At 40.8% G+C, this 26,641-nt stretch overlaps 1 protein-coding gene across 8 annotated transcripts in view; it reads right to left on the bottom strand.

The window, feature by feature from the left end:
• LOC122557782 (ethanolamine kinase 1-like) overlaps positions 1-26,641 on the bottom strand; it is a 498,821-nt gene that overhangs the window by 199,474 nt on the left and 272,706 nt on the right. For 7 of the 8 annotated variants that reach the window (XM_043705802.1, XM_043705801.1, XM_043705800.1 and 4 more), the window contains exon 6: positions 20,856-21,016. In XM_043705802.1, the coding sequence (XP_043561737.1) occupies positions 20,856-21,016 (161 nt within the window). Of the gene's footprint in view, positions 1-11,946; positions 12,118-20,855; positions 21,017-26,641 lie in introns of all 8 variants that reach the window. The other variant, XR_006313932.1, reaches the window with a different exon arrangement.

Raw genomic sequence — 26,641 nt, forward strand, 5'->3', positions numbered from 1 at the left:
AGCTTATCTCTCCACGCTTCAGGCTCTCTGCCTTTATTCCTGATGAAGGGCTTTTGCCCGAAACGTCGATTTTGCTGAAGCTCCTCGATGCTGCCTGAATTGCTGTGCTCTTCCAGCACCATTGATCCAGAGTATTGTCAACAGTCAGGGAATGGTGAGGGACAGGCCCTCATTGCCCAGAAACTGCAGGAAAGTTGTGAAACACGTGAAGTCATGGTGAACCACATCCAGAATCCTTGAAGTCTGCTGGGCAGGGGTGCATGCCTGCACTCCAGCACTTTAGCCAGCGATCCTCAAGACTGAAGGCACAGCAACAGGGACAGAGGGAACCCAGCTTCCATTTCAGGTGTCCATTTCTCACCAAGACTCAGGGTAGTGTCAGGAAACACCCAGAAAAAGGCGACATCCACATTCAATTAGAAGTCTCCATTCAGGACACTCCATTGGTGGGTGAGGCCTCTCCTTAGACTCTCATTCGGTTAAGATGAAGAGGGTCAACTTGCATCTGGCAAGAAGATGCTTGGCATTTCTGGCCCATCCAGACACATACACCCCTGGGATTATCCACATAAACCTCCAGGGTCAACAAGCTCCACTGTCAAGCAGACTCCCTCCACTCCATTTGTGTAACTAGGGAGTACACCAAGAGGTGGTAGGAGGGAAAGGAAGAAGATGACTTACTGAGGGCATATTATTGGCATGGATCACATTTACACATTTTATGAATCTCACTTATTTCACCTTAAATCTGATAGTTCATCTCCTGTGCAGCCTCAAACATGGTTGTTCCAGTATGAGGCTTAAATTTGGAGCAATAGATGGGGTTCCATGGATGGAGGTCTGCGCTGAGAGCCTGTTGCAGCATCCGGTTGCAAGACGAAAAAGGGATGTACAGATTTATGGGTAGTGCTGTTATGTTTGACTTTAATAGTATAACATTCCTTTTCTTTCATGGTCTTTGAGTCCAAAAGTATTAGATTAGATTCCCTTCGGCCAACAAGTTGGCTAACGTGGTGCCACTGTTTAAGAAAGGTAGTAAGGGCAAGCCAGGGAACTATAGACCAGTGAGCCTGATGTCGGTGGTGGGCAAGTTGTTGGAGGGAATCCTGAGGGACAGGATGTACATGTATTTGGAAAGGCAAGGACTGATTAGGGATAGTCAACATGGCTTTGTGCATGAGACATCATGTCTCACAAACTTATTTGAGCTTTTTGAAGTAACAAAAAGGATTGATGAGGGAAAGGTGGTAGATGTGACCAGTATGGGCTTCAGTAAGGCATTCAACAAGGTTCTCAATGGGAGACTGGTTAGCAAGGTTAGACCTCATGGAGTAAAAGGAGAACTAGCCATTTGGATACAGAACTGGCTCAAAGGTTGAAGACAGAGGGTGGTGGCAGAGGGTTGTTTTTCAGACTGGAAGCCTGTGACCAGTGGAGTTCCACAAGGATTGGCGCTGGGTCCACTACTTTTCATCATTTATATAAGTAATTTGGATGTGAGCATAACAGGCATAGTTAGTAAGTTTGCAGATGACACCAAAATTGGAGGTGTAGTGGACAGTGAAGAAGGTTACCTCATATTACAATGGGATCTTGATCAGATGGGCCAATGGGCTGAGAAGTGGCAGATGGAGTTTAATTTAGATAAATGTGAGGTGCTGCATTTTGGGAAAGCAAATCTTAGCAGGACTTATACACTGAATGGTAAGGTCCTAGGGAGTGTTGTTGAACAAAGACACCTTGGATTGCAGGTTCATAGCTTCTTGAAAGTGGAGTCACAGGTAGATAGGATACTGAAGAAGGCATTTTGTATGCCTTAGTCTATTGGTCAGAGTACTGAGTACTGAGTTGTGAGATCATGTTGCAGCTGTACAGGACATTGGTTAGGGCACTGTTGGAATATTGCATTCAATTCTGGTCTCTTTCCTATTGGAAAGATGTTGTGAAACTTGAAATGGTTCAGAAAAGATTGACAAGGATGTTGCCAGGATTGGAGGATTTGAGTTATACAGAGAGGCTGAACAGGCTGGGCTATTTTCCCTGGAGCATCGGAGGCTGAGGGGTTAACTTTTAGAGGTTTATAAAATCTTGAGGGGCATGGATAGAATTAATAGTCAAAGTTGTGTCCCTGGGGTTGGGGTGTCCAGAACTAGAGGGCATAGGTTTAGGGTGAGAGGGGAAAGATATAAAAGAGACCTAAGGGGCAATTTTTCACACAGAGGGTGGTACGTGTATAGAATGAGCTGCCAGATGAAGTGGTGGAGGCTAGTATGATTGCAACATTTAAAAGGCATCTGGATGGATATATGAATAGGAAGGATTTGGAAGGATATGGGCCAAGTACTGGCAGGTGGGACTGGATTGGGTTGGAATATCTGGTCAGCATGGCAGAGTTGGACTGAAGGATCTATTTCCATGCAGTACATCTCTATGATTCCACATCCACACCAACCCACTGAAGGACTAGATCCATTTCCTAACACTACGGGCAATTTAGCATGGCTAATTCACATGACCTGCACATCTTTGGACTGTGCGAGGAAACTGGAGCACCCAGAGGAAACCCACAAAGGCACGGTGAGAATGTGAAAACTCCACACACACAGTCGCCCAAGGCCAGAATCGAACTTGGAACCCTGGTGCTGTGCATAAGTACTCAGCATCTTGTTTCAGATTGCATCTCCTGAGTAGGGAGACCACAGCTTGACTGGCTGCCTGCCAAGTGACAGTAAAGGCACAGTCCAAGTGCCAGGAGTACGATCACAAATGCTGGCACCCTGAGAGAGGATGTAAATAATCCCATCACACTTTCCAAAGGCATGCAGAGGAAATTTTTCAAATCTCAACCATGCCCATAATCAAACAGATTATCTGGATAGTTATCACATTGTGATTTTGTGGGATCGAACTGCAAGCAGTTTGGTTGCTGCATTTCCTATATTGCAGCAGTTTTTCCACATTAAAAAAAATTCCATTAGCTGGAAGGTTGTTTGCAAAATCCTGAGATTGCAAAAGATGCTATATAACTCTAATTCTTTTGATAATAATAATGAGAAAATTTAGAAATGATTAAACTGTCGGAACAATTGCCCCCAACAAAATGATTGTGTTAAAATTACTGACATAGTGGTGTAACAGAAAGAAATGAGTAAGACCAGAACTGCATGCAGTACTCCAGGTGTGGTCTCACCAGGGGCCTGTACAGCTGCAGAAGAACCTCTTTGCTTCTATACTCAATCTCTCTTGTTATGAAGGCCAGCATGCTATTAGCCTTCTTTACTACCTGCTGTACCTGCATGCTTGCCTTCATTGACTGGTGTACAAGCACATCCAGATCTCTCTGTACTGCCCCTTTACATAAATTGATTCTATTGAGGTAGTAGTCTGCCTTCCTGTTCTTGCTACCAAAGTGGATAACCATACATTTATCCATATTAAACTGCATCTGCCATGCATCTGCCCACTCACTTAACTTGTCCAGGTCACCCTGTAATCTCCTAACATCCTCATCAGATTTCACCCTGCCACCCAGCTTAGTATCATCAGCAAATTTGCTAATGTTATTACTAATACCATCTATATATATTGTAAAAAGTCGCGGTCCCTGCGGTACCCCACTGGTCACTGCCTGCCATTCCGAAATGGAGCCGTTTATCACTACTCTTTGTTTCCTTTCAGCCAACCAACTTTCAATCCAAGTTAGTACTTTGCCCCCAATACCATGCGCCCTAAGTTTGCTCACTAACCTCCTATGTGGGACTTTATCAAAAGCTTTCTGAAAGTCCAGGTACACTACATCTACTGGATCTCCCTCGTCCATCTTCAGAGTTACATCCTCAAAAAGGGAGAAATGCATTGAGATTGCCACAGGACTGACCATGACCCACTTCCCAGGCAGCAGAGACATAGACCTCCAGAGTGAGAACTTCACAAGTGGAAGCCACTCTGTTAAGATTGCTGATGAAGAGCCTTTGCTTGAAACTTCAAATCTCCTGCTCCTTGGATGCTGTCTGACCGGCTGTGCTTTTCCAGCACCACATCTTTTGACTCTGATCGCCACCATCTGCAGTCCTCATTTCTCCTAGAAGCCTGACTGTGGTCAATCTCCTGGACTGGTGTGGAAAACTGCCCTTCCCTCACTGTGTAGGAATTCCCTGGCTGATGGGTGTCTTTATGTGTTTTAGTGAAGACCATTCCCCTTAATATTTGAGCCATAGCAAGGCATGGATGCTGTGAGCATGCATGTAAATGCAAAATGGACAAAATGCAACTAGATATGACCAGCCCCAATCTTTTAGCTTGGTCACCACCTGTGCACACAAAGTGGCCCTGCCGCAAACTTCCATACTCAATGCTGATGTTTCACACAATACAACTCTGTGCTTCCAGCTCACTATACCAGTAAAATCACCATTGTTACCAGACTATCGGGCTACTCCCTAATTGGAGAGAGATAATTGGTGATGGTTTAACCTGAGGGTCACCATGCTTCAGGCAAGGGGAAAGGTTGAGAAGGAGAGTCCTTCATAGTAACTGAACCCACACAGGAATTGAACCCACACAGTTCATATCACTGTGCATCACAAACCAGATGGTTGTGCAGGATTGGTGATTGCTAGACACCCAAAGTCTGTGGGTCAAGGGCTGCTTGTCGCTGGTGTCCATAGATCATGCCCTGAGATGCTGTTTTGTCTTACACAACCAGATGGTGCTTTAAGTAACAGAGCAAGCCAAATCTTAGTGAGGTAAGATGGATCATCACCAAGATATTTAACAAACAATAATCCTATTTCATTGGCAACTCACATCTTGCCCTGTTGCTAGACAAAAGCAAACTAAAAAGAAGGGAGGCAGTTGGACTGCCTCTTTCAAAGGCACAGTGCTGATCAAAGGATCAGTCATCAGGTAGAGGATCCTTGCTGAGAACCAACCCTCTCCCAGGCCCTGCCTTCCTCAACCTGTTATTCCCCCTCCCTTTTACCATTAACTTGCCAAACTCACCTTTGCAAACCTGGCAACCCTCTCTCATGGCTGCTGCTTATAATGTCGAGTTGCTTGCCTTTGATTGGCCAGCAGGGGTAGGACATCCTCCCTTTGGGGACTCAATTCTAAGGAAGGCCTGACACTGTCCACACAAGTTGCTGATTGCAACTAAATTGCACGGTGGGGCCCCTTTGAGTGGTAACACAAGTTTGCCACCAGTTCTCCCACTGGTGGGTTAAATCTGCACCATTTACACAAAAAATTGCCTTTTGTTTCAACTTGAGTGGATGCTTAGCAATGAGAGTGACACAATTCATCTTAAATTAGAGGTGCAGAGAAAGGTTGGAGCACCCTAACTTTGTACAGATTGTGGCTCAAATCTGGGAAAAGCCAGAAACACAAGTGCAGCTCTGTGACTCACTGTACAATCTATATCAAGCAGCAGCCTAGGACAAAGATCCTGACCTTTGCTAATTCTGCCTTTAAATGGAAATTGATTTCACATCCTACTGTCCTTCAAAAATTATACAAGATATGAAATTCATACACAATTATAATAGATTTTCTCAGGAGGAACATACTTGTTTCATACATATGAAGACCATGAGGACATACACTTTGATTAAATGTACTTGTACAAATCAGGATAAAAGCATAAAAGTAAAATCTCTGTGACACAGAGCAGAAAAAGAAAAACCCCATTGTGTCATTCACTATAAAGAAGAGCCTTAAGTGAACATTACATTTAATATCCTGGTCCACTGCAGCCATAACTGCATCAATTTCTGATAAGAGATAATGGAGCACCTTTATGTTTGGTCACCATTCAACTTAACAAGCTCTGTGCAAAGTTCACTATAGTCAGGAACAGACACATAGCTAACCTGATGAATTAAGCTCTGAAAGGGTTTAAGGTCACTGCCAGCACAAAAACCTCTTTGTACTAGATTCCTTTGTTATGAAAGGTAAAAAGCAAGTTGCTTAGCAACTTTTCCAGTAAATGAAAAGCATTTTACACGGAGCTTACATTGCTTTTCTCTTTATATATTTTAAAAATCTAAACACTGTTGCTTCCACATACTTTAGGCATCCACAAAACCATATAAAAATACAATGTCAAACCACAAAGCCCTACACTGTAACCTTATTTTTCCTTGGGCACAGATGATCAGCACCCACACTTTGTAGTTTTGGCTCTGTTATCAATAAATGCTTTATGCCTGTAGGCATAGATATATCTAACTGAAATTAGAAAAGCCAGTGCTTTTGTACCAAGGCAGAATTAGGTTGGATGAATTTATGAACATTATTATATATAGTTTCCTTGTACACCATTCTCATGATGGGGTCATGCTAACAATGGGGAGAGAAAGCCCACAGATTCCAATTTTTCTAGTTGTTCAATTACCTGTGCTAACTATAAACCCATGTCAACTATTATACTCAAGAAAAGTATTCTATTCAAGTTCTTCCCTTCCTTTGGGCTCTATCCCCATCTATCGTTTACTCCTTTTTCCCTCTCCCCACCCTATTTTTTGCAGAGAAACTGACATTTTCTCAGCTACCATCAGTTCTGAGGAAGGGTCACTCGACCTGAAACGTTAATTCTAATTTCTCTCCACACATGGTGCCAGACCTGCTGAATAAATGTTTGTTTATTCTGTTCATATTGCAGCCAGAGAATTCTCTAGGGACAACAGAAAGACCTTAGAGATTTTTTGAATGCAGCTCTGAAGAGGTTAAACATTCCTATTAGCTCATGGGAGATATTAGCTTATGACTGATCACAATGGAGAAGGCCCATTCGTGAAGGCACCAATCACATTGAGAGAGTTCATCAGGAAAGTGCAGAAATGAAATCAAGGCAGTGGAGGGCGATCCACAAACATTCAAATAAATTGTGTACCTCTCCTTCAAGCACTACATGTGGCAAAGTTTGCAGATTGTACTTTGTCTGATTAGCCATCTGAGAACCCATTGTAGCAGATTGGAACCAAGTTGTTCTCAATCATAAAGGACTGCATAAAAAGGAATTAAATACTTCATTCAATCCAAGACTGATTCTCAGCATTGGGATTAGAATTAGAAGAGGAGACGAGAGGAATATCGATCCTGATTTAAGGTTTACAAGGTATTGGGAATGGGATTCTGATGTGGAAACTCTTGAGGCAAACACAATGAGTCAGCCAGTCGCTTTATAACTCAGCCACTTCATTATTTTACTTCTGTTTTCCAATCCAATTCGTAAATCGAAGGAGGTAGCTACCAGGTACCTGGAACCATCCAGATAGTTAAGGATTACACTCCACTTTTGTGATATCAAACATATTCTTTCATGGTGTGTGAAATGTAAGATAGAGAGACGCTTCCTCACCAACAGAAGGAGAAAGAGTTAAAACAAAGAAGACCTGGTTAAATGCTGTGTAGGAAATTAGCAGTAGAAGGAGAATGCTATGTTCCTGAATTCAGAACAAAATCTTCTTAATAACATAAGCAGGATTAGAGAGGTGAGAGTAACGGTGCATTTATGTATAACCAGTCCACTTCCTCACCTCCTCAATCTGCCTTCTGAGGTGTATTCCATTTAACTATCTTGCATGTACATTCATTTTTTTTCTGACTTTGCACTTTCTGACATCTGCATCTAGCATTCGGACTCACCCTTGTCCTTACATAATGTTATATTTCTTCCATATAATCATTTTCACCAGAGGATCGCTCATCCTTGGATGAACACCAGACTTTGGCCAAAAGATCAGCATCCCTCAGTCCCATGTCATTATTAAATGGCCAAAAGCGCAAACACTGGCAGTCTACTGTTGTCCTCACTTGCAACATAATGACACAGCAGCTACAAAGCCATGCTACTCACAGTACAAACGTGGCAACAATTCTGTTGTACATACACATTTACTGAGTCTAGTCACTTTTAATCACCTCTCCATGCAGTTTACCTGTCCTTAGCTACAGCCTATCTAAAAACATCCTCTATGTCACTGCTATTCTGTCACCACTGGCTACTGCAGACCCAAATTAGATCATCGTCCAGGAGAACAACACATACTGGCAACCAATTGGACAATGAGCTTTTATTTACAGACAGCAAAGACATACACAAATAAAATGAATGGAGGCTGTCATTCACTTCAAAATGCAGACCAAATGCTGGCATCATGACAAATGTCTATTTTACAGCTCATAATAATCTGCTGTCCCAGCTCTCACCTTCTGAAACCAGGTGTCAAACAGATCCTTTTCTGGCTTGTAACACCTGACATAGCTGGCATCTATCTTGCACAAAGTGGGTTTCACTTTCCTGCTATCCTCCTCCTCCTACTTGGAAGAGTATTCCCATTCCCCAGTTCTTCAGAATCTACCACATTGCCTCATTGCTTGTTCCAATTGTGCTGAATGATAAGGAACACTCACTTCCTTTTTAAGTCATTACCACTAAAATATGCGATACTGAAATAACAATTCAAGATTTTCAAGCAGTATTGGCATGGTACAATTTTCCTTTGACCAGCATTTGAAGCAAAAAACATGTTTATTCTTCATGCATTATAAACAGCCAAAGAAATTATGATAAATGTGATGTAGCTGGATGTTGTAAATGTGAGTCTCAAGTATTTATCCATTCATTGCCTTAGTTTGCAGGAGATGTTGATCCTGTGCTTTCACCCAATAAAGTGACACTGGCTTTGCCCATCCTGGATATTGTCCCAGTCATTTTCCATCTGCATTTTGCATCTTACAGGTTAAAGAGCGATGGCAGGGAATGCAGCTTGCTTCAACACCATCTGTGTCAGACTCTGTCTGTTCACCAGGTAGCATCTTAGAGCCTCCAGGTCCCCTTTACCTCACTCCATCCATTTTCATTTATTTCTTCCAATGTGGAGAGCCATCACATTGAACTGTGTCTTCAATCATCCACCCTACCCCCAACACCAATATTGCTCCTCAACAATGCCCACCCTGATCTTCAACACTTCCTGTGCAGAAGCCACTGTGAGGAGACCTCCCTACCATTGCCTACCATGCCCTCTGATGCTGTTCTGCCCACATCAGACACCTTATGATTCCCTAAATCACTGTCTTTGTCCTCACCCTTACACATGCTTCTGTTCCCACCTCACCCCACCACCCAGCCTCAAATCCCCATCTCCTTTTAGCAGTGATCTCCCTGCCTCTCCTCCTGGTGTTGCATTGACAGCTCATGGGCCACGTGGCAAAGTGACATCTCCCAGGACAATCGCCTATCAACAAGCAGGACAAGCAGTCGGTCTCTCTGTGTGCCTGTCTGTGCAAAGAAGCGCATCAGTATGCAGTACCAATTGGACATCAGCGGTTCAGCAAGAGCTAACAGATATGGCATGCAAGGCAGGGTAAGCCAAGTCAAAGATTTGGATGCTGCATGTGCACAGATAGCTACTAATTGAGCACTTGAGCGGTTCTGAGATGCAGCCTGGACCAATCCATGAGCTGGGTTCTTGTCTTCATATACCTACTGTCCTTGCAACAGCCTTTCAGTGCTAGTTGCCGCTGTACCCTGCACTGCAAGTCTGGGCTTCATTAGTTTCCACCAAGTGGATCAGAGAGGTGCCATAAGGATCTTAAAGGGTTGACAAATGTTAGGTGCTAATGTTCGTAGACCAGGAGTGTGTAAGCCACAGATCATGCCTCTAAATGCTGTTTGGCACTGAGCAATGTGGAGTCAGGCCTTGCCAGCAGTGAGCTGAAGCCATCAGGTACCTGCTCAGACTTCCATGTCAAGAATTCTCAATGTCTATTTTGATCAAAGCACTCAGTAAGATAGGAAACTAAATATAAATGAGGCAAGTTGTGCCATTAAATCACTACACATTCAGCAAGTTAGAAATGTCATTAACTAGTGATTTGCTGCTGCTTAGTGAGAAACTTGTCTCACCATCCAACGGATGCATAAAATAGTGTGAGCTGCCCCCAATGCTGAGCTAGGCCTCACCAGCCTCACCTCACTTTTCACACAACTCTGCCACAGTCTCACCATAATCCATGAAGTTCAGATCCCATATAATTTTACCCCAAATCTTCTTTCATAGATAGAGTGGTCAGTCTCAGAGACTGTCAAGTGCTTTAATTATTTTTGTGCATGCATTGTTGGTCATTTGTTGCTTGTTTCTTTCAGGGTCTTGTGGCACAATATTAGTGCCCCTATCCCTGAAATAGGAGGCCCAGATCTAAGTCCTAACTGCTCCAGTAGTGTATTATAACATCTCTGGACAGGTTGAATAGAAAATATGGTAAAGTGTATATGTTTGTAGGCTCTTGGGTCACAAGCCTCATCTCTGACACAGATGACCCAGGTTCAAATCCCATCTGCTCAAAGGTGTGTAATAACACTTCCGAACAGGTTGATTTAACATATCTGTAAGTACGTGCATGGCTTCAGCACCACTGTATAGTCTTAGACAACACTCTAACCATCTTAAATAACTTGACAGATGTCTTCACTTTGGTCTTATAGGACCATACTGATGAAAACCAGTGAACTGCAGCTGGACTGAGGTAAGATGGCGAAAGAAGTCACAAAATTGGGAATTTATCTCAAAGCCTTTGCCCTCCTACTCAAAGTTCATCTGAGTGAGTAACTCACATGCTGCATTGGCTGTGTCTACACTGGCATAAGTATAGGTTCAATCACAGGATGAATCCCTGGCTCTGAAAATTAAAGGACATCAGTCAAGAGCAGTTCATTTGTGAGAGCAGAGATCTAGCAGTCAACTTAGACATTTGTTGAAACCACTTCATTTGTACCACACAGCAGTGCCAGAAAAATATTTTGTAGTTGTACAAAGGGTATGAGCATAAATATCTGTGAAAATTGATTTTTGCTCATTTTACTTCTTTATTCAGCTCCTTTACAGCTTATTCCTTTTCACTGATTTTCAATATTGCACAGTCTTGGATGTTGTGATCTTTCACAATGCTTGACAATTAATGTGAAGGTATGAATAGAGATTGGTTTGTTGCAAATGACCAATGCATATACCAGAGGTAGAGTGGCTTGCCACAGATAAAGTTTATTTTGCATTAATCCGGGTGTCATTAGTAGCAATGGGTAATGATACATCATGCTCAATACCTTCCTCATGCTATCTTTGTTTTCCTTCTCTTCCTCTATGTCTGAATTAGCTAAGGAGGATTTGACCTCTTTGTGTGTTTACAGCTGTATATTGCTGCTCAAAGTACAACAAACCATGACCAGTCTGGATTCCCTGACTGCTACATAATGTATTTCACTTCCACAATTGTCTGGGCACTTGAAAACATCTTCCTTTTATCAGTGACCTGTTCAGCCACACATCTGGTGGTGAGTCATTGTAATACTTTTGGATATCAATCAAGTTTGCAATATGTATCCCTTGTCTATTTAAAGCCACTCTGTGATCGTACTTCTACCTTTGAATGAGACCAGAGATCTGGGACTACTATAGGACAAAAACATCATGACTGCTGCCTGGAAATCCTGTGCACATCAACAAAAAATATCTTTTTGCAGTTTCTCACCAGCTGCATATGGATGAATCAGAAGTCCATCTGGATGATGAATATTCCTGAAGGTGCCCAGTTTGCCATGTGCAGGTAGTCAATAGTTCCCTACATGTATGGGAAGTCAGCCAGAGCTACTATAGGGAGCACCCATTCATCCGCACTGGAATTATCCCAGGATCAAAACAAAAGACATAATTACCAGTCCAAACAAACTATCTGTCTTTTATTTGTGCATGGCTGATTTAAAGATCCTGCATGCATTTGTATCTTAGAAATTTATGGAGACAAAAATGTGAGGGTTGTATTGACTTTGACAACCATTGGTAATGTATGGCTACTAGGTTCAGGAGATAACACATTTCATCTAGCAGCAGATTTTTACAACCACCTAACATGGCATCCTGTAACAGTGATTCTAAGGATAATCACCCTTTCCCTTTAGAGAGTAGTATCTCCTGTGAGTGAGGTTGATTGCCAGTTTCCTCTGCTGGGTTATCTCATTCTTGTCTGACTCTCCTTTGCCTGGTCTGCCTCTCTGCTTGTCCTCTCATTGCTGGTCCATCTCTCAGTCAGTCCTCTCATTGCATTGTGGCTAGAGGCCTGAAAAAGCAACATACGGTTATGGGTGTTCTTCCTGATTATCATGACCCTCAGGCAAATAGATATGATAATGTGAATGTTAAAAAATAATCTCCCAGCAAGAGTGCCATGAACTCCTTCCCACTAGGAAAGAATGTATAACAACATGGAAGCTAGAGTAGACCATTTAGCCATTTAAGCCTGTTCCATCGTTCAATAAGATCATGGTACATTGTCTACCTCAACATTTGACTCTTTTTTCTCTGCAGATACATACTGGAGTTAATTAGGTAGAAAATATAAATTTGGGTCCCCTAAACCGTATGCTGTTAATCTTCAGCTGGCACTAGACAACTTTTAGAGGCTGCTGAAAGATAAGTTCATATGGTATGATTTGTGCCATGAGGGCTTAAATGCCAATTAATGCACCAAATGTGTTAAGATATGATGAGAAAACGAACCCAGCCTTATGGGGAGTATCACTCCACAAATTTGATGTGATTCACAGTTTGCCAAAAAATTGTAAGATTCAGCCCAGAAAGAATCATCTAAAATCTGAAGTGACTGGTACAAGTTACAAATGGACTTGAACATGTTCTTAATTATTTCAGTGATGTTATTTTTGTCCTAATATTATTAATGTTCCAATTGCAACATCCGGCTAATTTGATTGATCATTTTGAAAACATGATAAGTTCATTTTGATGCTAAAACTTTCAAGTTCACCTTAGTAGATTAGCATGCTACCTGTTCATCCTGTCCTCAAGTAACCTCAGAGAAGGTCTGTGTCCATGAAAATAACCAGCACCACTTATAATGAATTGATTTAGATACATGTTGCCTGAGAAGTGGTTTTATTTCAGTGAGCTCAGGAGATATTAATCCCACTCTCCGACTGTATGAGGGACATTCCATCTGGGTAGTTAGTTCTTTAACAGTACAATGATCTTTAGCTCACAAATTCAATAGCACTTGACTTAAGAATTAATGTGATCCCTCCTTGCAAATTGACAGAAGAATTTAATTTTTATTTTTCCACCTTTAAATCATTTTGGTTTCACAAAGAGTTAAGTGTACAAGTTGAAAACTCCTAAGACATATCTCATTTTTGGCTTCCTTGGTTGGGACAGAGAGGGGCATAATAATGTGTCATATACTCACCCAATGAATTGCCTCGTTAAAGTCATATTGGCAAGTCTGGCATCTTGAGAATAAGACACAATGTTTAAGCAATAAAACTTACAGTGAGGGTAGTGAATATACAGATTTGCTTGTTAGCAAAATTCCCTTACAAAATATTTATGAGGTGACAGATTGAATGATGTCAAGTCAAACATCTTGGTAAGCAACAGTACTTAACTGCACCTGGGCACTGAGAGCCCAATTCTTGGTGGTGAAAGAAAAATTTAGGACCAATGCCAAAGGTTTTTCCACACAAATAGTGATAAACAGTCAAAATAAATTGCTGAGAGTGATGGAGCCACATCAATGGGATTAATTTAAGAAACAGTCAGATGTTTGGATGTGGGAGTTGCAGTTATTCTTTGGGTGGATAAATTAGGATGGGCTTTATGGCCATACTCATCTGTACCTTTCCTATGAGCTGCCATGTCATGAATTGTTTTCATAGCTCTTCAGTGAAGGAAGTAGTTGGCTTTATCACGCTGGTAAGTAGTCTGATTCTCTCAGTTATCTGGAGGGCACATATTTTGAGAGCACTTTAATAATTAGTCTCTCACACAAAGTATGTAATATAAAACTCTCAAGAACAATGCCTTGTTTCTTTGCCATCATCCTCTTGCAAGAGGTGAGAGACTTGATGTGAGCATTGGGAATCCAGGGATAAGCTCCTTCTTTAATTGCCAACTGAAAATCTATTACACTCGGAGAAACAGCTGTAAATATAGAAATCTAGTCTTGATGCAATATGGTCTCTGAGAGGCCCTTCTCAATTCTGCCAAAGTACACAATGACTCCATTGTGTTTGGACCTCCACAGCTGGGCACTCCTTCTACTCAAGAGCACTATGGAAGGTTGCCTTTGTCTGTCAACAAATGTGCAGAAATCGCAATGAACTCATGGGTGCTGGAGACACTGTTGGGTGTAAATACACTCTTGTTTCCACAGAGCTCCTCAAGGGCCTGTAAAAGTCCACAGCCCCGTTTCAGTTAAGATTATTATTGTTTTTCATAATAAAAGCAGAATTTTCTTCTTTTAGTAATTAGCTGAAAATTTGGCAACAGGGAATTTATAACGTTTGCTGTAGCAGGCATTGCACGTGACTATAAGGTGCTGATTTTTAGTTTAATCACTGACATTGGAATGAAATTCAGCCAAGTTCCTTTGTATAGAATCAAGGCATATGTAAAATTAACATTCAAGTCATTTACATTTGACTTTTTTGTTAAGTTCACGGTCACTAAAATATACAGCTTTACTTCTCCAGTAAAATAGCAGAGGAAGTCACTGCCTGCAAATAATGTGCTTCTTGTTCACATTATCACTCAAAATAAGTTCTAGACTTTAAATAAAAATTCTGAGTATGTGTAATGTGGACTCAAACTCATTTCCAAAACAACTTGGAAACTATCTTACTCCCTCCACTTCCCCACTCCTATGAGCTGATACAGATGAAGTTCTGCATATAGTTGACGAGGTTTTGATGAAGGGCTTTTGCCCGAAACATCAATTTTCCCGCTCCTCGGATCCTGCCTGACCTGCTGTGCTTTTCCAGCACCACTCTAATCTTGACTCTGATCTCCAGCATCTGCAGTCCTCACTTTCACCTAACTTAATTTACACACAACACACCAGAAAAGCTAAACAGCACAGCAGTGTTTCCTTACTCTCAGAAAAATTTAAGTCTAGCAGAGAACTGGGGACAAAGGACAATTGGTTCCAGTGGAAAGGGAAGATTGGAAAGAAGTCTGCTGGGCAGTCATCCAATAGTGCTTCTTCTTATACGACCAGCAAAGTCAACTGCAAATACTCAAATTTTCTATCCAGAAGTAAGAAGCTTGATGATCCTATTAGCTTCTGCCTGTTCTGAAAATACTAACGTTCTTTCATTCATACACAATAACATGATTGAGACTATTTCCTATATGTACATATTTCTTTCAGACCTCAGTCATTTGAAAACCGTAAAGAAACCGTTGAACCTTTGGCTCAGTGGAAAGGAGAGAATAGGAGGTGAAATGACTACCAGGTTTCGATGTTCAGTAAAAATTTCCTGATTGCACTTGGATATGCAAACAAACCCAAACAAAACCAACAAGTCGTGAAATTTCACCTCGCTCCTCCTCTCTTCCTTTAATAGTACTGCAGCCTTCCACAATCACATTGGCCCAGTTATTATTCACTTCTGAACAGTACAGGCTGAATTACTACTATCTATCAATCCCACTATCAACTGCAAATACCTTCCAGAGGTTAGCAAATGTGATCTTCACGTAACTTTGTATTTGCAAGTATCTTGGTGAGTTGAACTCACCAAGAACCTACTCTGGTTTTCATTCAAGCTTTCTCAATGACTATTTTGGTAAGATTGCAGCTTGTATTGAGTTGTGCTGTAAACAAGGGATTCAACGAGCATGAATGTGTGTCAACTCACTGCTGTGTGATGAGACTTGAGAAAAGCAAACAAGGTGCAGTGAGATGATCTTAACCTCGAGGTGGGCCTTGCTGAAGATCCTGCTTAGTTCCACTGCACATCATGTCATAATCCACATTGCTCAGAACCTAGTAAGATTCTGCAGGATGGTTTTAAATTGTGCCTTATTACAGAGCTACAAATTACAGAGCTAGAACTTAGTTCTAATTTGCCACAGTTAAAATTTGGCATAATTTGTATTCAAATGCAATTTTATTTAACTGAAGTTGCTTCCTCTAAACAGAACTTGTATAACAGATGTACAGTATCATTTGTAGTTGAAGTGAAGGTTTGGCATACTCCCTATATCCATGGTCAGTTTGCTGAGAAAAAAACTGCAAAATATGATCTCACGACCATCAACTATTATTCACCAGTAAGTCACTAAATACTGAATTGGGTCTTGGTGGAATACTTAGACTAAACGTAGCCCGAGGTGATTTATAGCCTGGCCTTATTTTAGGAATGCACAGAGAAATTTGGATTAACCCTATCTGCGCTCAGCTGGAAAACAACAATATTCCCTGGACTACATGCAAATTCCAAAACAGTAAATCAGCAAACAATTCAAATTTATTTTCATTCCCCAGCTCCACACTTCCACTCCCATCCAACCCATATCTTTTCTTGGATCATGAAGGAAAATGAAATAAACGGTGAAAATTTAGCTGCACCCTCCTCAAGACCAATGCAATTGACATGAATTCAGAAGTGTCTACCCCTCACTTTCCTGGAGTAGATTGAGTTTGTAACCAATTTCTGGGTAGTCCATTCAGTTTGGAGGGGGATGGGGATGTTAGCTTCTTTTGTCAAGTGTGCTATTGCAGAGGCACGTGAATGATTATTTATGGACACTGCTTTCATCTTGCAAGTTGGCTTGATTTCATCAATTTCAATTCTCAAAACCTACATTTTGGTAACTCTAAAGTGATGATAATATGCATGACATTAAAGGGTCTGTGGGAAGAGAAGTGATGAATCTGCAAAAGCATACAGTAAGGAAGTGTGGCAAATGTGACAATGGGAGAAGTTAAATTGAATATTAATATGGGAGGAAGGGTTATATTTCACACATTAAAAGAGAATTAGTTTGACTGTGGTTCAGATGACATACAGTTTTGAAAAAAATGCATAACTGGAAACACACACATACTTCCATTTATAGTCTGAGGTGATGACCCATTGATGTATGAAGGAGGCAAGTAAATGAAAGAAAACAAGTCGATTACTATATAGTGCAGGAGCCATTACAAATGGGTTGAGTAATAATGTAATTTAATATCATAATGTGACACAATGTGATTAATACTTCAAGTTAACTTTTTTATTCCATTTAAGAGCTAGTTAAAATCCAATTGCATGAATGGATGCTTGTTAAAGTTATAAGTATGCTTAAAAAAGCTTTTATAAGGTGTAAAGCTACCCTGAAGTCAACACCTAATTTATCAGTTTTAGCTGTTACAAAATGAGGACAGAGTTCATTGTTAAACAAATGTCAAAAAAGACAGAAAAAGACATAAGCTGTGTTATCGTAAGTACCAATATGAGAATCCAAATAAAATCATGCATGTTCAGGGTGTTCTTCCAGTGTCCTGGTCAACATTCCTTCAATCAATATTACAAAAGTAAATTCAGTTCATTACTATTTGCAGGTTGTTGTGCAGAATGGTTGTTGCATTTTCCTTTATAAGTTCAATTACCACAGTTCAATTATCTATAGAAATGGTCTGTAAATTTTTGTAGTGTCAAAAATGTTCAACAGCCAGAAGCAAATGAAACAGACATTTCTTAATTCAAAATATTCATTCAAATGCTTCATAAAATTTGGAGTTCAGTTCATTTGATATAGAGATTAAGCAATATGGTGAGGTGAGGAGGGCTGAGAAGAGGTTCATGCATAGTATAAACACCAGAATGGCCAGACTTTGTTCCAAAGCTTGTCTTAAGTGCTGCGTAACTTCTGATGTCAGAAAACGACTAACTTGCAGTACTAACTTGTAACTTGTAGGAATAGGCACTGAAGAGGAATTGCGATCACGGTCACATTTAATTTTTAAGGCAAGCCTTTCATCTTTAATATAGAATGAGGACAAATGTCAGAACAGGAGCGCTAGTGGCTGCCATCCGTAAAAATCTTAACCAAGTATTTGAATGGGCAACTGGTCTTCAGGAGAAAAAACTTTTAGATCTGCAAATCAAATGTGTGGCAAGTAAATAAGTGGAGGAATTGTTTCATTTACTGGCAATGAGTGGAACCTTTGACTTGAGGGGCTGGGGTGCACAGACATAACTGAGCTATCAAGCCAGTCATGTGATTTACTACAGCTCAATTGATGCCAATCATAATTGAACACTGTAAGCAACCTGTTGGAGATCTGCCTCAGGGACTGAAACAAAACAGGCTGCAAGTTTTGAAGAAGACCAACTTTTGCTAAGACAGAATTGCAAGTTAAGTCGACAGAGATTGGATGTATTCTTTGGTATCTGGAGCATGGTCAAGATAAAGACACCTTGTTTTTGTTTATATGCTTGCTTTTCTGCCATGAAAGGTGTTGCCACCAGCAGATATGCTTCTCACTTGCATCTTCAGGCAACAGCACATAGAGAACATGACTCATTTCATAACATTCTTGTGCAAAATGCTAAAAAGGAAGTTATAATTGCAGTGAGGGAACAGTAATACTTGGCTCATACTTTTCAAAGTTGTGTTGACATTTAGAAATGTCATATTCGTCATTTGCAAATCTCGACCTGAAGACAAGGGTGGTCTGAGCACAAGTGTGTTCTGAGACTGCATATCTTTTGTAAATATGTTCCCTCGACAAGCCAGCCTCTCACATTCGTGGAGGGTAGGAGAGCAGGGAAGCCCCACAACAGCTCATGAATAAATATTGGACAATATTCTCTTGAATGTATTGTGTTTGGTACTACTGAAAACTTGGCCACTTAGCCACATGAGCAATGCATTGGTACTTTCTTAGAAAAAGCATGTTGTTGTTAAAGAATTATTCTGTAGATGATTATTTTAGCTGGCTGAAATAAGAACAATTACTTGACAAGAATTACTCTTCAAGCATCCTCAAATATCAAAGAAATTAATTGTGTCTGCATGCAAGCATGATCATGTGCTGTAAAAATGATTTATTTTGTTTGTACATACTTAACAACATATCACATCCACAGGACATCCCAAAGCATTTCACCACTAATAATCTATTTTAAATTCCAAACTGATGATTTAAAAGGAGTAGATAATTCACATTTCCAAGGAATGTGGATGCTAAAATTCATCTTATGCAAACTTCTGCACTAAGGTTTAGGTATATATGCCAGACCCAAAATATTTCTTATAAATAATACTTTACTGAACCACAGTGCAGGTCTGTTCAACACTTCGCAATGTGGTGGTTCTCCTTTGTTCATTGTCTGTTGACAGTACCATATATTACTTTCAATAATTAAAGAAGAACTATCTTGCTCCCCTAATAGCAATTGACATATTTGAACACTGTTGTATGAGGCACTGTTGTATGAGGCACTGTTGTGTGAGGCACTGTTGTATGGCCTCCATCTATCATAAATGCATCAGTCCCAACCATATTAAGAAAACATAAAAACCTGAAAGAACTTTGGGGTGCATTTTACAAACCAATTTTCCCTGACTCTCCCTCCAGAATATTTAAAGGTGGGTTGGGAAGGTGAAATTACCATTTTTCTGTCCACCCTACTGGCCCCCATATTGCAGTGGAAGACAACTGAGACATCAACCATTCTGCTCACTCATAGGTCAATTGAATGTCCTCAAGTAGCCCATTAAAGACCTAATTTTGTCACTTCCTCAATAATTTGTGCAAAACCAGAACATAGAATCAAGGTAGGCAGCTGAGGGATTTCACAAGCACTGGTAAAAGCAGGATGGAAAACAGAAGGGAGAGGTGGCATTACCTAGGGTCCTCTTTCCCCACTGGGTCACTCCACTGGTGAGTGGCGATAAACTGAGGGTGTACCTTCATGACATCAGACTGGGCCCTTCATCCCTGACAGAGAGGAAATTGCACCCTCGAGAGCTGGTGCACCCCTCTTATGTCTCCCCTGCTAGTCTTTAAGAAATGATCCTCAAACTTCTCCTCGCTACTCTTGCTAGAGTCTCTGATCTCACTTGAATCAACATGTCAAGATATATTTGCGAGGCCAGTGTCCGTGGTTAGAAATTTCTATTTTGCAGGCTAACGATGGAGGCAGTTGACTTTAATGCTGAGGTTCCCCTTCCCTAAATCCAAGAAAAGCTAAAAAGGCTAAGCAAAAGACATGGAGGCAAGGAGCAATGACCAGGTGAATATTTGTTTTGAAGGAGATGGTTCACAGGATGGGGCGGGGGGAAGTGGCAGTTGGGTTGGACGGAGAAGGGCATCAGGCAGACCAATGACAAGCTCAGGGCTGTCTTTCAGCGGCCACATTCTGCTATCTTTTCCATGACCTTAACCAGCAGGTAGGTTGACTGATCTCCCAGTCGGAAAGGCTGTCACATTTCCCTCCCTGGGATAGCAGGTAATGGACTGGTGGTTGGTTGAGGCCTTAGGTGGTCCATAATTTACGACTTAAGGGTCTAATTCATGATGGGTTGAGAAAGTTGACCATGAATCTTCTCAGCCAAAATTAATTGTGAGATAGCGGGAAAGAATGGGTATTTCTCACATGGCAACTCACCTGAACATTTAACTCTCGCCACTACTTCTGTCAAGGTAAAAATCCCACATGTTCTTCTTTCCTGTCAATTGTGCAGAGTCCCAGCAGTAGCCACTCCATGCTTCTGTTGGGACTTCAAAGCTGGTGACCAATCAGATTGATTGTAACAACTCTCAAAGGCAGGATTTCCTCTTCCTCAGGGAGGAAAGGCCCATTCTTACCTCATTAAGGCACACCTTCAGTTTATGCTATTGCTGGGCAGCTACATTTAAAGTCTGCATAAAGAGCAGTGGGGTGAGGAGAATGTCTTCCGTATAAAATTCAACCCCATGTTTGTAGGTTCTTGACATTCACTTGAAAACTATTCTCTCTTTGGTCCAAACTACAGCATTAAAAATGGCATTAAACACTTGTTACTTACCAAAGTAAATTTGTTCACCTGTACATAGAGCTTCAGCACTTCCAGGTCTGTCACCATTGGTTCACAACCAGAACATTCTTTAAATACCTCCAGGTAGGACTTAAGCCACTCTAACTGCAATTCCTTAGGTGGGTACATGCTGAAGTCCAATTCACTCACCCCTAAATGGAAGCAAAACCTTTATTTTTGCAGTCATTAACATGAATAATTGTGCCTGGAAGAATGTGGAATTTTAGGATCAAATTTTATAACTGAGTCATATAAGCCATCAACATTACTCATTCCAGCAACCGAGATCCTGTTTCAGAACTCAATGCAATGCTCCCTCTAAGACTGGCATATGCATGGCCTTGTAGTTATAGTTATATGGGATCTATTGTGCCCTGCAATAGATGAGAAATTAATAAGGATTTATGAAATAACCAATCCTGAAAGTTCAGTCAAAGGCAACAATAAAAAAAGAAAAATTGAACCAAGAGAATGATTCCATATGCTTTTTGGGAAATAATTCCACCCATCACTTTTTCCCTGTGAAACATAAATCTCTTGCATCCCAAACAGAGTTCACAAAAACTTTAAAACATAAATTTTTAATCCAACATGAAATATCTGTTCTGAATTGTCTGTGTACTTTAGTTCAAGGCATCACTCTTTCTCACAAGGCCAGAGAATGTTTCCTTGTAGCAATAAGTTAATGGTTTTAACTAAACACATTGATGCATGCTGAAAATGTGCAGATTGCAGAATTTCCCAACATACAGCCTGCACATGTTGAGCATATGCACTATTCATGCATCAGTAGATTTCTAAGTTGAAGCAGAGGGATGCATACAATCTTCCTGTGAGAATGTGTAAGTTCCTTTGCTTTCTCCAAAATGATTTCAAAACAATCTGGCACATAAATTGCCGGAGAATTATTCCATTGACATGTCACATTTAAAACATTCACAACTCTTGTCATTTTTACTTCTGAATTGATCAGATTTAGCTTTGAGCAAGTTTGCCAATAATTATGATTAATGGCTCTTGTCATCTCCTTTGCTGCTACTTGGAAAGTATCAATCAAGGATATTTTTCTCTGAGTGAAAAATTTTAATAAAGGTTCAGTTGCATTTTCCAAGTCATTTATATCCACCTGGAAGGTGATGCTGAATTAGTGGGTTCCTTCTGAATGTCTAATATCTGTGGGATACACAATAAGCTCCTCTCATCATTCTGTTTGGGTTCAAGGTCAATTGAAAACTTCTCTCCACAGAAGAAATCATTCTTCACTTGTACAAAATTATAGGTAACTTTTGCCCTTTTATGGGAATGTGTGTTTATTAAAGTTTCAAAACTGATCAAATGCAGAATGATTCAAGACACAATCTGACAACAGGAAAGCAAAATGAACTGGTAACTAAAAGTAGAAGTGTACAGGACAGAAATTAAAACTAAAAAACAATGAAGCTGATCATTTGTAAACAGCCATGGACATTTTACCCTGTGCTCATTCCCCCTCAATCCTATTATACGCTATACGCCAGTACGACAAGACTTGGGCACTTATAATTAAAGCTGAATTTTGACCACACTAATGCACCCAAACCTTCTTGATATCACAATTCACCTCCTTAGAACTATTTTGCCTGATTTCTGGAACCCAAAATCTTTGCCTCACATATCCACAGACTAACCTTTGAGGAATTCCAGGCCCCTAAGGGGGTTGAAAAATGGAAAATGGAAATTTCTTTCACATCATAAGGCATGCCTCCAGGTTGTTCCCAGATTTACCAATTTCTGCCATCAACGCAAAATTCAAAATGTTTGTTGCAATGGTACCTGAACTTTCTATATAATGATTTTAGATCCCTGAATGCTGAGTCAATCCTTTCAGTCTCAAAGCTTCCTGTCACAATATTGCTAGGTCTTCAGTACTGCTCTCAATTATGCTCGAACCTTCAGCCGAGTTTCCCCAGATCATTACCCTTCCAGAGGGATAAATTTAACTTTTAAACTTCCAGGTGAGGAAGGGCAAACTGGTTCCCTTTCTTTATTCACCCATCTTCTCAGTTAGTTGCAGAAAATTTAAGTTAATAAGTTAATGCTTTTGCTTGTGTATACCATTCTCCCAAACTGAAATGACCTGACTTTTAAAAGGAGTCAATTTAACCCGGCTTTCATAAAGTCAGTTTACTAAAATGCATGACTTCACACAAACATAAATCTAGACACAACACAGATTAGTCCTAAAGGAGATAATTTAAGTAAAGAAGATATTTGGGTATGTGTCTGAATTGCTCGGGAAGAGTGGATAATTGAGCACTGTGACCATTCCAGTGGAAGCTATTGGTAGTGAATAGTTAGTCTAACAATTTATAGCTTTCAGATAGATTTAGAACTGTAATTCTAATACATTTCAACTATTACTGAATTTGAGCATTCAGGGTGAGAGGATCCTTCTGTTGTCATGACTTTTATTCATTCATGGAATGTGGGCATCCATAGTTTTTAGATTAGATTAGATTCCCTAGAGTGTGGAAACAGGCCCTTCGGCCCAACAAGTCCACACCGACTCCCCAAAGAGTAACCCACCCATTTCACATAGGTCAACCCACAATGCCACTGGGGAGGGAGTTCTGGGATTTCAATCCTATGCTACTGAAGGAATGGTGATATATGCTCAATTTAGAATAGTGAATGGCTTGGAAGGGAACTTGCATATGGAGATATTCCATCTCTGTGGCCCTTGCTCTTCTAGAGATGGTAGTCGTCCTGGGTTTGAAAGTGCTGTCTAATGAGTCTTGGTGAATTTCTGCAGTGCATCATGTTGATGCTATGGAGTACTGATGGCGCAGGGAATGAAGTTGGGGTGTGTTTCTAAATAGGCTGTTTTACCCTGAATGAGTGTCTTGAGTGTTGTTACAGCTCAAATCATCCAGGCAAGTACAGAGTATTTAATCATACCCCTGATTTGTGCCTTGTTGGTGGTGGATCGATTTTGGGGAGTCAGGAGGTGAGTTACTTGCTGCAGAATTCCTGGTTCTGACATGCTCTTGCAGCCAAAGTATTTATAATATCTAGTGCAATTCAGTTTCTCGTCAATGGCAAACCTCTGGCAAATTGATAGTGGGGATTCAGCTATTGTAATGTCATCGAACATCAATGATTAAGTTGTCTGTTGTTGGAGATGATCATTGTCTGTCACTTCATAAATGTTACTTGTCACTTGTCAGTCCAAATATGGATATCATCCAGGTCTTGTTGCATTTGAACATGGATTGCTTCAGTATCTGAGGAATCATGAATGGTGTTGAAAGATATTAAGGCAGATAAATCCCCAGGTCCTGATGGCATCTATCCCAGAATATTGTGGGAAACAAAAAAACAAATTGCTGAGCATTGACAGACACCTTTGCACCCCCTTTGGTCACAGGTGAGGTCCCAGAGGACTGGAAAGTAGCCAACATTGTCCCATTGTTTAAGATGGGTAGCAAGGGTAGCCCTGGAAATAACAGGCCTGTGAGTCTCACATAGGTTATAGGGTAATTATTGAAAAAGATTCTCAGGGATAAGATCCACATGCTTTGAGAAGCAAATAGACTTATTAGTGATAGACAACATGGTTTTGTGCAGGGGAGGTCGTGGCACACTAACTTGATCAAGATTTTTGAGGAGGTGACAAAGATGATTGATGAGGGAAAAGCAGTTGATGTAGTCTACATGGATTTCAGTAAAGCCTCATGACAGACTGGTACAGAAGGTGAAGTTGTATGGTATCAGGGGTGAGTTGGCAAGGTGGATACAGAACTGGCTTAGTCAAATGAGGCAGAGAGTAGCACTGGAAGGATGCTTTTCAGAATGGAAGGCTGTGACTAATGGTGTTCCACAGGGATCAATGCTGGGACCTCTGCTGTTCATGATCTACATAAATGATTTGGAGAAAAATGTAGCTGGTCTAATTAGTAGGTTTGTGGACAATACAAAGATCGGTGGAGTTGCAGATAGTGAGGAGCATTGTCAGAAGATACAGCAACTGGAGTCATGGACAAAAAACAAAAATGGCAGATAGAATCCCTACAGTGTGGAAACAGGCCATTTGGCCCAACAAATTCACACTGACCCTCCAAAGAGTAACCCATCCAGACCAAATTCCCTATTACTCTACATTTTACCCCTAACTAACACAACTACCTGAACGGTATGGGCAATTTTAGAGTGGCCAATTCACCTAGCCAGCACATCTTTGAATTGTGGGAGGAAACTGCAGCACCCGGAGGAAACTCACACCCACACGGGGAGAATGTGCAAACTCCACACAGACAGTAGCCCAAGGTGGGAATTGAACACGGATCCGTAGTGCTGTGAGGTAGCAGTGCTAACTGCACATATAAGGTGGTGAGGTGGAGTTTAATCCGGACAGATGTGAGGTGATTTACTTTAGAAGATCACGTACAGGTGGAAATTTAACAGTGAATGGCAGAACCTTAGGAACATTGATATGTAGATGGATCTAGACGTGCAGATCCACAGATCACTGAAGGTGGCAGTGCAGGTAGATTAAGTAGTAAATAAGGCCTATCACATGCTTGCCTTCATTGGAAGGGGTTTTGAGTATAAGGATAGACAAATTATGCTTTCTATGACTTTAGTTTGGCCACACTTGGAATATTGCATGTAGTTCTGGTAACCACACTACCAGAAGAATGTGGATGCTTTGGAGAAGGTACAGAAATGGTTTATCAGGATGTTGCCTGGTGTGGGGGATTTGAGCTAAAAAGAAAAGTTGGATAGACTGACTTTGTTTTCACTGGAATGCAGGAGGTTGAGGGAAAACCTAATAGAAGTTTATAAGATTGTGTGTGGCATGGATAAAGTGGAAAGTATGAGGCTTTTTTTCCAGGAGAGGAGGGGTCAACTACTCAGGGACACAGGTGCAAGGGGAAGGTTTGAAAGAGATGTTAAGGCATGTTTTTCACACAAAGGGGTGGAATGGGGTGCTAGAGGAGGTGGTAGAAGCAGACACAATAGCACCATTCAAGAAGCATCTGGATGAATGCATGAATAGGAAGGGAATAGAGGAATACGGATCCTGGAAGTGACAACAATTTGAGTATGTATGGGCAAAATGTGGTGGGCGTTGGTTTGCAGGGCCAGAGGGCTTGTTCCTGTACTGTATTGTTCTTTGTTCTTTATTCTTTGAACATTGTGGAATCATCATTGAACATCTTAACTTCTGATCTTAAGATGGAGGGAATGTTATTGATGAAGCAGCTGAAGATGGCTGAATCGGTGTCCTGTTCCTTTTGTCTAGTTTACACAACTTAGCAATAATTTAGTGTGACAACCCCCTTACCTGTAGCTAGATGATCATTCTTCAAATGTGACCTTCACCTTATATTAACACTCAAACCCAGGGTGGTACACATAAAAGTGTTCAGTCCTCCTAATCCACTCCAGTTGAGCTGAAACTGGCTGTTTAATCCCTGTTCTTATACATTCTTAAAAGGGAAAGGCACAACATATATCTGCAACATATTGTGACATTGTCTGCAAGTGGTAGCTTACTATTCAACTGGGGGTCATCAGACCTTCATCTTCTTAGCAGTCACAAGAGGTCACAGCCTAATCTGTCATGACTTGCCTTCTCCCCTTTGAAGAGCTGTTGTTTGAAGTTTCCATCACATCTTGGGTGAAGGTATAAAATTGCATGAGTCTGTCTCTCTCTTTCTCTCTCTCTCCATTTAACCACTAAATTTACATCCACAGCCATTCTTGGCTGCATCTGAGCTCTTTTTGAAAACAAA

The sequence above is a fragment of the Chiloscyllium plagiosum genome, chromosome 16 (assembly GCF_004010195.1).
Source record: "Chiloscyllium plagiosum isolate BGI_BamShark_2017 chromosome 16, ASM401019v2, whole genome shotgun sequence".
NCBI classification, from domain to species: Eukaryota; Metazoa; Chordata; class Chondrichthyes; order Orectolobiformes; family Hemiscylliidae; genus Chiloscyllium; species Chiloscyllium plagiosum.